The sequence below is a fragment of the Epargyreus clarus genome, unplaced genomic scaffold, assembly GCF_041222505.1.
Source record: "Epargyreus clarus isolate Ecla_fem2 unplaced genomic scaffold, WU_Ecla_fem_2.2 ptg000036l, whole genome shotgun sequence".
NCBI lineage: Eukaryota > Metazoa > Arthropoda > Insecta > Lepidoptera > Hesperiidae > Epargyreus > Epargyreus clarus.
The window spans coordinates 5,759,038-5,772,637 of NW_027332241.1; the positions used below are offsets into that span (position 1 = coordinate 5,759,038).

General features: G+C 38.0%; 1 protein-coding gene across 2 annotated transcripts in view; it reads right to left on the reverse strand.

Annotated features, from left to right (window-relative positions):
• GlyS (glycogen [starch] synthase) overlaps nt 1-13,490 on the reverse strand; it is a 35,579-nt gene extending 22,089 nt beyond the window's left edge. For both annotated transcript variants that reach the window (XM_073092421.1, XM_073092420.1), the window contains exons 1-2: nt 13,246-13,490; nt 797-941 (exon numbers count right to left, since the gene is read on the reverse strand). In XM_073092421.1, coding sequence (XP_072948522.1) covers nt 797-935 — 139 coding nt within the window. In that variant the 5' untranslated portion in view covers nt 936-941; nt 13,246-13,490. The remainder of the gene's footprint in view (nt 1-796; nt 942-13,245) is intronic.
• Between the last annotated feature and the right edge of the window lie 110 nt (nt 13,491-13,600).

Consider the following 13,600-nt stretch of genomic DNA (forward strand, 5'->3'; position numbering starts at 1 on the left):
ATAAAAAAAATACTTTCATTAACATTTTGACTACAACAATCAAAACAGATTGCAATACAAACGCTTGCATTGTGCTTAAAACCAGTCTACCGCACCATTGTCTTCAAGACAAGGCTTCACGGGCTATTTACTGGCAGGTTTCGTCACGGTACCCATTGTTAGATCCAGGCGAAGATCCCGAAGGACTAGAATAACTCGTCTTCAAGATCTCGTGTTACTTACAAGTCCTATTCCAGTTGCTAGCGGTGTAGAATCGTATTCTAATTGTTCTAAGATTTTACTTAATTCGACATGAAATTGAATGTATTTTCTACAGGTCTGAGGTTGTTTTGCCAGTGAATCGGTTCTTAAAGCTTCGATTTGAATCGATTTCAAAGTAGATATGTTTCTGAAATAATCGGAAGTCGCCTCAATTTCAATTCTCTCATCCTGTTTACGGAAGTAAAAGTTTGTAATACCAAATAAATCCGGGGCATATCTCGTTAAAACGCACACACTTAACAATAGTAATCTTTGGTATGTTATTTACTCGTACAAAATGGTAAAATTATTGATACAAAAGCCAATACTTATACCGAAGATCTTAAATATCGATAATAATCAATTTATTTTATAAAAATAAAAAATACCAATAAAAATATCGATATTTTATTGCCGATACTCTACGCATCATTGCATTAAATACTAATAAAAAATCGATATTTCAACAGTCGAAGTTACTGATATATCGTTGCATTCAACATTGATACATCGATATTTTAGTCCCGATATCATCCCATCCCTATTTTCAAGTTACCTTTATTCGCGGCTTCCCAAGCCGTTTCGAAGGTCCATCTGTTCTCATCGATGGCTGCTTGGCCCTTATCCATGAAGGACAGGAGGTCATGGGTGGAGTCCGCTCTGTAGAACCTTCGAGACGTTCTGTCACGCGACATCGTGAACTGAAAAGAGAATTAGAATTAGTGGTAGGTTTTTATATTGAACGTAGCAGGCGAGCATACAGTCCACCTGATGGTAAGTAGCTACTGCCGCCCATGGACATCTGTAATCAACCCCAGATAGGATTAGATATTCCTACCTGAGGTCGGCCACATCGCCGCTACCCCTGAGGACTAAGCTGGAACGCCTCGGAAAAGTCTGTCTCCCTTACCACTCCCTTCAAACCAGAACACGGCAACGTTTAACGCTGCTGTTATGAGGTAGAAATAGGTGTGGCGATGGTGCCGCCGGAGTCGAACCACTAAGGGTTCTAGCACCTTCGGGATTTATTTTATAATGTTCCTATGGAGATTCGGGAGTCCTTTACGCAGCATCGAGGACGGCCACTGGGGGGGTTTTAGTGCAGTAAGAGTCACATAGCCCCGTGTCCCTCTCACAGTGTGGGTAAATTTTCAAGGTTTCGCCCTTGTTAAAAAAAATAGGTTTATTTTATAATAAGTAGCAGACGAGCATGCAGTCCACCTGATGGTAGGACCACTGCCCATGGATATCTGTAATCAACCCGAGATAAGATTAGATTGCTACCTGAGGTCGGCCACAACGCCGCTACCCGTGAGGACTAAGCTGGAATGTCTCAGAGTACGTCTCCCTTACCACACTTCAAACCAGAACACTGCTGTTATAACAGAAATAGGCGTGGCGGTAGTACCCGAGTCGAAAAGAGGATTCTACTTTCAAACATACATATTTGCATATCTAAAAACATAGTAAAATCTTCATAAAACCAAATAGCCTTGACTCGGACAGATTTTTGCATATTGCACGTGATTTGTATGAACGTCAGTTCTTACGTAAACAACATGTTTTAGACTTGGAAAGTGTCCAGAATTACCTCTAATTACTAATTAGGTACATCGACACACCTGTTTTTGCCTTATAGTGACCAAACTAGTATATATTTATATATAATATTATAAATCCGAAAGAAACTCTTTTTGTCTGCCTGTCTGTCTGTCTGTCTGTCTGTCTGGTTGTCTCTTCTTCACGCCTAAACCACTGAACCGATTTTAATGAAATTTTGTACAAAGATAGTATGAGACCCGAGAAAGGACATAGGATAGTTTTTATCCCGGAAATCCCACGGGAACTAGAGATGGCGATCTAAGATAGATTAATCGGAGAATCGATCTTTTGGACCCAAAACATCGATTATTTTAATCGATATTAGTAAGGATTGAATCGTAAACTATGCATTTGATCAAGTGATCTTTAGCAAAGTTGAAGGTACGAATTTTCAGTTTTATGTAAGTTAGTATGTTATATTATTTTCTTTTAAACGCGGGCAAAGCCGCGGGCAAAAACTAGTAATTATTATAAACGCAACTGATAAAAATAATTAACTGAAAAGGGAGGTAGTATAGTCTATGTCACTCCCACAATTTAGACGAATCCAACGACACCTCATATCGACGACGAATTGGCAATAACTCGTAACTCAAAAAATGCTACTTTACATAAGGAGAAACGCTAATTTAAATAAGAAGAAACGCTACTTTAAAAAGACAGAACGTATTGCCACACTTTAATATTTTGCTCAATGTTGAACCTAAGGACCTTGTGTCTTAAGGACGACCTGTGATACGTCATTTTAAGTCCAAATATGCAAAAATCTCTTTCGTAAAATTGAGATACGAGTTATTTCCAATTCGTCGTCGATATTTTAATCCATCAAGCCTTATGAGCTGCAGGGCGTGACAAAGAATGAGACAATTTAAATCTATATTTTACTAGTTAACCCGGCAAACGTTGTTGCCATATAAATAATAAAATATTAAGGGTGAACAACCCTAATCACTTAGGGTTATGAAATAGATAGTAGAAGATTCTCAGACCTACTAAATATGCATATAAAATTTGATATAAAATGGTAAAGCCGTTTCGGAGGAGTACGGTAACTAACATTGTGACACGAGTATTTTATATATAAGAAGATATAGTGCAAGGCAAAAAGAAAATTGATAATTTTATTACAGTTAGACATTACATTTGTTCCCGGAATCCCAAATCTCGGGACGGGGTGAATTAATAAGGTGTTTTTTAAATAAATTCAAAAGAAAAAAAAACACTTTTTAAAAACAATTTTATATCAGACACATTTTTTGATAAATCAAAGCGTGTTACATTGTGATTGACAAATAAAATGTAAAGAAGATACATGCGAAATTTCAGAATCGGATACTGGGAAGTGGGTGAAATTTAGCTTGTAAGATTTCATTACAAACACAGGGACAGGTGAAACTAAAAGCTTGTAATTATATGACTGATTTTTCGTTTAAGTTTACAATCCCGAGATCCCGGGATTAGAAAAGAACGCCGCACTTTATGTAGTCCAATTCTCTTATCTTGGTTAATACGCAGACTACTACTCGTAAAACCGCGAAACTAAAAGGTGAAACTAAAAGCTTGTAATTATATGACTGATTTTTCGGTTAAGTTTACAATCCCGGAATCCCGGGATTAGAAAAGAACCCCGCACTATGTGTAGTCTAATTCTCTAATCTTTAATACGCAGACTACTACTCATAAAATCGTGGTTTTAAAATACTTTTTATAAACATTTCTTAAAGACAAGCCTTACTCATATAACATCGAAATAGATTATCCATGCTGACGTAAATTGGACACACCTCCGTATGTTTTGATGCTAAATATACAACGCAAACGTTCATTACATATTATTTGTGAATGTGCGCACGATGTATGCGATGTCTCGTGTTAAATTGCTATATGAACTATACAGATGTCTCATTGAAGTACGTGACTTAAAAACGTGATGCATATCACGTAGAAATAAACAGTGATAGCTTATTTTTACAAGGGATAACCTTCAAAATGTACCCGATGCCGTGGGAGCGACACCGGTTATGTGGGATGCTTACCGCACTAAAACCCCCCGGTGGCCGTCCTCGGCGCCGCGTAGAGGACTCCGGCATCTCCAAAGGAACGCAAACGGAGTCCTCTTAGCGCGTTGCCCCGTCGGGCTCCAGCCAGGTGAGCATGACGCTCGCCACACCGTCTGGTGGACAACGGTATGCAACCACACATACCGCCGTCCTTCCCGGGGTCGCTGGCTGGGCGGTTCGAGCTCCCACTCTTGCCGCTCGTCACCCCTGAAGCCCCTTTTAGTCGCCTTTTACGACAGGTAGGAGATACCGTAGCCCTATTCTGCTCCCGGAACTACAGGGACAGACTTCTTACGTATCCACATGTCTAGAACTCTAGACAATCGCTTTATTTATTACTAGCTGACCCGGCAAACTTTGTACCGCCTCAAAATCTATTTATCAAATATATTTCATATAAAATGTATGTTATGGCCTATGTTACTCGTAGATAATGTAGCTTTCTAATGGTGAAAGAATTTTTAAAATCGGTCCCGTAGTTTTTTAGCCTATTCATGACAACCAAACGAACAAACAAAGTTTTCCTTTTTATAATATTAGTGTAGGTTATCAGTGTTTTCTACCATGTTATGCATGTATTATACATAGAAACCTTCCTCGTGAATCACTCTGTCTATTACAAAAACCTGCATCAAAATCCGATGCGTAGTTTTAAATATCTAAGCGAACATGGGGACAGACAGCGGCAAGCGACTTTGTTTTATAATATGTAATGATATTGACACACCAGTACGTAAACCGCACATAGCATAAATATTAATAATCAATTAGTATTATAATAATAATAACTTTTTTATTTCAAGCCACAGGACTCATATGTGTTAGTATTACATTATAGACTTATCCTATGTTAGTACTTAATCTAAAACTTATGGTATAACATATTGTGAAATCATTGCTATGCCTTTCCATTAGAAATGGCACAGCAATGACCCACGTATCGGCAGTCTAATCTGCTTTCAATCATGTTCAGGATGCTGTTGGTACCGCCCCGCAGTCTGCGCACAAGGGATCCACATCTTTTGCGCATAGTCGCATAAAAGCAGTCGACTCGCGCCTCTGCGAACATCCCTGACGCGCTACAAAATCGGGGCAGCTTCATCAGCACCCTGAACGCATTGTTATATTGGACACGGAGGGCGCCGTACGACTTTAGACTATACGCGGCCCACAGGCTGCAGGTGTAGAAGTTGGTGCAGAAGGCTCTAAACAACGTTATTTTAACATATTTCGAGCAGCGCGCAAACCTGCGAGCGAGCATATTAGCCCTGATCGACAGCGCCCTCCGTTCCCTCTCAATATCGGCGTTGTCTTTGAGGTCCGGGGTCAACATGTGCCCGAGATATTTAAATTGGTACACTCTCTCCAGTTGTGTACCATTGAGAAATACGGGAGGTACTTGTTTTGGCGTTTTCCCATCGGCCTCAAAAACCATCACCACACTCTTTTTTGCATTATAGGTCAGACCATGCCTCCCCACATAAGCCTCACATATGTCCAGCAACCTTCTGAGGCCACCAATCGACGCACTCAGCAGAACCATGTCGTCTGCATAACTTAAGTTATTTACACAAACATCATCAATGTAGCAGCCGACCCTGGTGCTGCTGAGCTCGCCGATCAGCCCGTTCACGTACAGGTTAAAGAGGGTAGGTGAACTTAACCCCCCCTGCCTCACCCCGCACTCCAACCCATACGGACGCGATAATGCACCTGCCCATCGAACGTTGTTGACCTGGTTTCCATACCAATACTTTAAGATGTTTACAAGATCTGGCGGTATATTCACTTCTTCTAACTTCTTCCACAGTATATCATATGAAACCAGGTCAAAGGCCCTGGACAGGTCCAGGAAACAGGCATAGATTGGAGTCTTGCGCCTAGAATAGTATGTGACAGCATGCTTAAGACTCAACACCGCACTTTCTGTGGACAATCCTGTTCGAAATCCAAATTGGTTGTCATGTGGAATGATGTATTTATTCAGACGTGAGTTAAGCATGCTGTCAAACACCTTGGAGATGACCGTAGCTAACGATATGGGCCGATAGTTGGCCTTATCAGCTAAATCCCCGGTTTTATTTTTGGCAATCGGCACAACTATCGTTCTCATCATCTCGCTAGGCATAAAACTATGGCTCATACAGGCGTTATACAACATAGCAAGAACCCTGGACATATGTGGTCCTGCGTATTGTAGATGCTCAATGCTGAGACCATCATGACCTGGGGATTTACCTCTAGTCATTTGCTTAATGGTATTTGCCACTTCTATCGGTGTAAATTGAATCCCCATTTCCCTGTTGTTCTCAACATTTAACATCGATAAAGAGGGCCCCCGCGGTGACTTAACAATAAAGTGCTCCCTAAAAACATTGGAAATTTCGGCAGGCTCACAAACGCCGCTGACACTCACGGGAAGGGCTGGCCGTGTGTTTATCTTATTGGTAGCCTTCCAAAATCCCCGAAAATCGTTCCTTACATGATGCGAAGCTAGAATGTCCATCTTTATTAATTAAGTATTGTAACTCTAAACTACTACATAGATTTATCTAAGAACGTTCAGTAACTATATTTAGTTTCTCCACAGGAGACGAACGCTTATTTCAAGTGCACATTTAAAGTGTTCAGTCCCTATTAATAAATCTATTATTATTGTCCTTTTATTATAATATAAGAGTAGCAGACGAGCATGCAGTCCACCTGATGGTAAGTGGCTACTTCCGCCCATGGACATATGCAGGCAACCACAGATAGAATCAAATTCCAATCTGTCGTCGGCTACAGTTGCAAAAGTATGTCTCCCTTACCACACTTCAAACCAGAACACAGCAGCGCTACACTGCTGTTATAACAGAAATAGGTGTGGCGGTGGTGCCGCCGGAGTCGAACCACAGAGGGTAGATTTATACCTAAGAACTTTCAGTAACTATAATTAGTTTCTGCACAGGAGACGAACACTTATTTCAAGTGCACATTTAGGGTCCGTTCACATAGACCGGCTCGGAGAGCATCGGCCCGCTTTTTTCTTTTCACATAGACCGGATGGTATACGCTTGGAATTGGCCGGAGCGGAGCCGCCAACTATTTCACATAGACCGGCTGGTAAAGATCTGAAAGCGGATGCGCTCGCAATAGGAGCGGATCGGCTGCGCGAGGAAGAATGACCACGCAGTTAGAGCCAGTCGGCTCCCCTATTTATTTCACACGAAGCGCGTTTAAGCATTCTTAATGACAAAAGAAGTGCACATGCAAAAATAAACCTTAATGCAATTACTCAAAAATCTGTTTCCAACGTGATGAAAATCTGCTTTCCTCTCCGAGCCGGTCTGTGTGAACGGACCCTTAAAGTGTTCAGTCCCTATTAATAAATCTACGTAAGTATGTCCACTTGTTTGTCTATAACGAGCTGTATATATATTTTAACCACAACTACTAATATTATAAATGCGTATGTAAGTTTGTTTGTTTCACCTCCACGCCTTAACTACATAACCGATTGTCATGAAATGTACAGTCCGCGTAAAACTGCTAGTCCGCTCTGAATATAGAAATGAATCGCGTCGCCATAGCAAATTGTATACACCTGCGAGCAACAACTTCAGAGTGGACTAGCAGTTTGGCGAGGACTACACGTTACAGGGATCCAGAAAAGGGCATAGGGAACCTTTTATACCGAAATAGTACCGTTCCCGAGGGATAAGAAAAAACAAACTTAACTTTTATCGTGATGATCTTAACTACAATGTTTTCAAATTATTAGAAGCTAATTTATTATAATTATTACTAGCTGACCCAGCAAACGTTGTGTTGCCATGTAAATAAAAAAATGTTAAGGGTGAACAACCCTTATTACTTGGGTATGAAAAATAGATAGTAGCCGATTCTCAGACCTACTGAATATGCATATAAAATTTGGTGAAAATCGGAAAAGCCGTTTCGGAGGAGTACGGTAACTAACATTGTGACACGAGAATTTTATATATAATATAAGCATTGCCAAATGTTAGTCGGTCCGCTAAGTATCACAAAGTAGACATTTGAAGATGGTAGAATTCTCTGTTTCGACTCCGGCGGCACCACCGCCACACCTATTTCTGTTATAACTGCAGTGTAGCGCTGCTGTGTTCTGGTTTGAAGGGTGTGGTAAGGTAGACATACTTTTCCGAGGCGTTCCAGCTTAGTCCTAAGAGGTAGCGGCGCATCTATGACCGACCTCAGGTAGGAATCTAATCTGATCTGGGGTTGTACAGATACTACAGACGTCCATGGACGGCAGTAGCCACTTACCATCAGGTGGACTGCATGCTCGTCTGCTACTCCTATATTATAAAAAAAACACTTGACCGATTATTGCAACCACGATATACACAGAAATCTAGTATATTTCACTATTTATATTAATATGTTATTGAGATGTAATTGTATCTTTATCGGCATGTTTACGTAGATATTAAATTCTAGGCGTATGCTTATCATCAGGGTTGTCAACAAAGATATATTTTTTATGATAATTTCTAATTATATTCAAATTTCGATTTGTGTTATTTTCCTGTTGTGTTATTTTTATAATTTATAAAGTCACTGGCTGGTACGATTGTATGCGTTAGCATAAAAAAATGTTAGCATGAAAAAGAACGCTTTTGACGATTGAGATGTATTTTGCGCGGAAATAATAAAATTTGTAAATTGGTTCAATAAAAAGTTTTATTCTTTAAGTCGATTCTATATACAGCATATTTTAAACATCAAGAAGTAAAATCCGCAGTGTTTTATTTTCGAAAAAAAGCGCAGAAAGTATAGTCCGCATAACACTGCTAGTCCGCTCTGAATATAGAAATGAATCGCGTCGCCATAGCAAATTGCATTACTGCACCTGCTCGCAACAACATCAGAGCGGACTAGCAGTTTTGCGCGGACTATAACTGCATAGGACTGTTCATAAAATCATTTACAATATTAATGTATGCTAATGGATCTAGTGGAACAGGAGCTGTTGCAAAGAACACGTTTTCATCTTTTAATTTAAATTCATCGATATATTATTTATTTTGAGACAAATTAATATTTGCAAGTTTTGCCTTTGGTAATTTGGTTTCACATGACTGTCGATTCGTTGTATTCTATAGCAGTTAAGAGTAATATAATCTTTTGTTACTTCTAACTAATAACAGTGTTAAGCGCTGCTGTGTTCTTATTTGAAGGGTGTGGTAAGGGAGACATACTTTTCCGAGGCGTTCCAGTTTAGTCCTCAGGGGTAGCGCCGCATCTGTGGCCGACCTCAGGTAGGAATATCTAATCCTATCTGGGGTTGATTACAGATATCCATGGCAGTAGCCACTTACCATCAGGTCGACTGCATGCTCGTCTGTTACTCCTATATTATAAAAAGAGAAGAAGAAAAAAATAAAATTATCAAATACTACAGCAAGCACACACTCCTAGGCATACTTAAGATATTTTACAGCCCTACTTATCTACGTTTCATTCACGTTTACTAGTACCTACTATCAGTTGTTGTCGATAAGCTATCTCGTCTCGTGTCACAGATCTCTGTATCCATAGTAATAACTTAAATACCTATTAGATAAGTAGCGGTCGTTCATACACACAAGTCATACACGCTTCTATATATATAAAAATGCATGTTTGTCTGTATATAATCGTAAACTATGCATTTGATCATGTGATGATCTTTAGCAAAGTTGTTGTGCATGAGCGCACGAAGGTTTCTGAGTTGGTACGACCAATTTTCGACAGATGGCGCCACTGTCATTCCAATGAAGTTACAAATTTTCAGTTAAATGTGTCTTGTTATTTTTTTGAAAACGCGGGCGAAGCCGCATGTACTACTAGTCTATATATATGTATATAAAAATGAATGTTTGTCTGTATGTCCTTTATAGAATGGTAAACTATGCATGATCATGTGATGGTCTTTAGCAAAGTTGTTGTACATGAGCCCACGAAGGTTTCTGAGTTGGTACGAAAAATTTTCGACAGATGGCGCCACTGTTATTCCAATGAATTTCATATGTGGTTGGTGGCGTAGCAACGCGCACAGGGTACCGCTAGTTATAAATGGTTAGAAGGAAAACCACAGGTGTTAGGCCCACTGACGTACTATAAACTAGGTTTTACCCGCGACTTCGCCCTCCCAGAGGTCGATGGAAATAGTTGTTTTTATCCCTCAGGAAAAGTACTTTTTTGGAATAAAAGGTGCTATATTCACAATATCTGGACTCCTGACAACGTGTGTACAAAATTTCTAAACAAACAAACAGTTATCGCATTTATAATATTAAATTAGTATCAGGGCAGGTACCGAAAATCAGGGTTCTTATGGAGCTCCGTAACCGTCTCCGAAACTATTAGAAACCCTAAATAAAAATCTATCTGAAACTGTAATCGAATATCTTATGAAAGTTTCTAATAATTTCGGATAGCAGCGGAGCCTAACGCCCTTTATTAATACTTAATCTATCCAAAACCTGCCTACTAAAGATCGAAATTTAATAAAATCTAATATGAACATTAAATAGATTGAATAATAGATGAAAGCAGAAATCGTCAAATATGGTCCTTTCGATTAAACATTAGATAGATTGATTATTGATAACGCGTAAATCAATACGAAAATACGTCATGGGCTAGTCAGTTTTAAGGAATAAAGGATATTTTTAATACAATTTGCAGATGACATTTGTCTACTTGCTAAGGTCTTACGAATCAGGAAGTGATCTCGAAAAATACTCTTTAGTCGATTACTGTCTGTCCCATTGCTGGGGTACTATCTGGTCAATAACATATTAATAGGCGTAAACAGTATTTTAAAAAAGTCCCGGAGTTTCCTCATAATGTTTTCCTTCATGGTAAAACAAGTGATAAATAATTTCTAACACACATATAACTTCGAATGATCAGTAATGCAAGAAAGGGTTTTTTTCTTTTCTTTTATGTTTGTACCACTTTATTATTTTCTGCACAGCCCAAAGGTTGGCTGGGAGATAATGCTTTTAGCATTAAGCCCGCCTTTTGTTCCACATGTTTTGGTTCAATTAAGTAAAAAAAAGCTGAAATAATTGTTTGTATACAGCAGTATATAGTGATGCAGTTTTAGTATTTGTGAAAATTGTCCTCGTAACTCCTTTCAGCATTTTTATAGTTTCAGATTTGGCCATGAAGGCCCATTTGAAAAATTCACCCTATATGTCTCTAGAATAGAACCTTCTCTTTTTTGAAGTCGGATAAAAATAACAATCAGATTTGAAAAAATATTAATGGGTTTAAAAAAGGCCACTATTAAAGAATGTATTATTTATGCTAAAATTGATAAACACATGCAATCTGTAACAGGAGATCTAGTATAGTGCAATAAATATATACTTAAACATCAAATCAGCAATAATATTATTAAATAACAATCTTATCTATATATTTGTGCGTTGAGTATATTAAAGTTCAAGTTAATTGACATAATTCAAGATTTGCATTTGATATAGTTATTGCATTAAGTATAGTCCGCGCCAAACTGCTAGTCCGCTCTGAAGTTGTTGTGCAGGTGTAGTCATACAATTTGCTATGATGCGATTCATTTCTATATTCAGAGAGGACTAGTTTTCCGTGGACTATACTTTTATAAGTTACACCTCTTATGGCACCTCTGCTGGTGCATATTCTAGTGTAATAGCCTTTTTCCCTTTAGCTTAGGTCAGAATTTCATTTAAACAAATCATATAATAAAAAACAAAAAAGTGAATAAAAAACACTCTCTCCCTTAACATAGGTAAATTTCGATATAAAAAAAATCTAATAAGATAATATAAATAAGAGGACCCTGTTTTCATCACCTTTTTTCACATCGCTGTTACATTTTGAAGGGTGTGGTCATAGATTAGTAAAGATACTTTGCCGCCTTGAAATTGAATGAAGCCACAAACGGCTTATTAGTAAGTTCTTTTTTTTAATTTTTGACAAATAAAAACATTTTTAGAGAAAATTTATGAATAAATGAGTAGTACTGCGTAATTTACATGATAAATAAATAATTATATCAAATATTTTAGGGACATTTTAGCACAGAGACGTGGCAAAACGTTTTTATGCAACTATTTCAATTCTCAAAACTGGGTACATTTTCTTGTTAGGAGTGAGTAATCTTTACTAATGTATGGGTGTGGTAAGGGAAAGATTTATCCGAAGCATTCTAACTTAGTCCTCAGAGCTAGCAACTCATCTGTGGCCAACCTCACACAGGAATCTAATTTTGTCTAAGATTGGTTAAAGATGTCCATGGGCAGCAGTAACCATTTACGATCAGGAGGATTGGCTTTTTGCTACATATTTTTTTTTTTTTTTTTTTTATATTATAGGAGTAGCAGACGAGCATGCAGTCCACCTGATGGTAAGTGGCTACTGCCGCCCATGGACATCTGTAATCAACCCCAGATAGGATTAGATATTCCTACCTGAGGTCAGTCACAGATGCGCTGCTACCCCTGAGGACTAAGCTGGAACGCCTCGGAAAAGTCTGTCTCCCTTACCACACCCTTCAAACCGGAACACAGCAGCGCCTAACACTGCTGTTATTAGGTAGAAATAGGTGTGGCGGTGGTGCCGCCAGAGTCGAACCACAAAGGGTTCTACCACCTTTAAACTACTGCCTGCTACTTAATTATTATAAAAGCATGTGTGATACACCATTACAGGTGGTAAAAAAATCAGAAAGTATTGATAAGGGTGTGATCATTGATAAGGCTCTATAACTATGACTTCACCCATATAGATTTTCTTATCAATATGAAATTTTAAGTCCCTATTCATTATAATAAAGTAATAAGATTATTTAATTTTGAAATCATGTTATATCTAATCATAATAAGCCATGAGTGTATTTTTTAATTTAAAAGAATAAAAAGATATTAAATTTAGTCATAGATAATTATAAAAAAAAAAACTAAAAGTAATTACGTATTTAATAAGAAAAATATTAAATAATCTACTTAATAAAAGTTTCAAAACTTTTAAAATAAATTACAATTTTCGAAAGTGGGTATATAAAATAATATTCATTCTTCCTATTTTTTTATCTATTAAACATTTTATTTTATAGGGATTAAAGGCTTTGAAACTTTACAACCAGCCAGTGATAAGATAGGAACTATCGAGTAAATTGAAAAATACTAAAAGTTCGTTTTCAATTTAAAGAATTAAGATAAATCGAGTATCATAACAGACTAAATTGTTTACGATTGATACAGGAAGATAAATGACTATTTTTAACCACGCCGTCTGAATGAGCGACGCGCCCGAACCGAAGGAAAGTAAAAAAAACTTCACTTACCGATTAAAAAAAATAAAGAAAGCCGCTACGGAATCGCTGCTGTTTTTGGCGGTTTTATCACTTAAAAATACACTGAGGACGTGGCACAGACCTATTTACGACGCGATTTTGGTGTTACGAAGTTATTTGCGGCCGCACTATAACATATCGCATGTCTACGCGGGTAGAAAATTCAAATGAAAATACTTTTTTGTAGGTTATGAAACGTCAAAAGTCAAAACGGGAAGACGTGAAGGTCACCTTCAAATGACAGACGCGGGTAATGTTACCATGTTGCGTAAAACGTTTCGTTTATGCACTAAGGATGTTAAATACAGATACACTTATTTTCTGAATTTCGCATAAGATTTGGCTT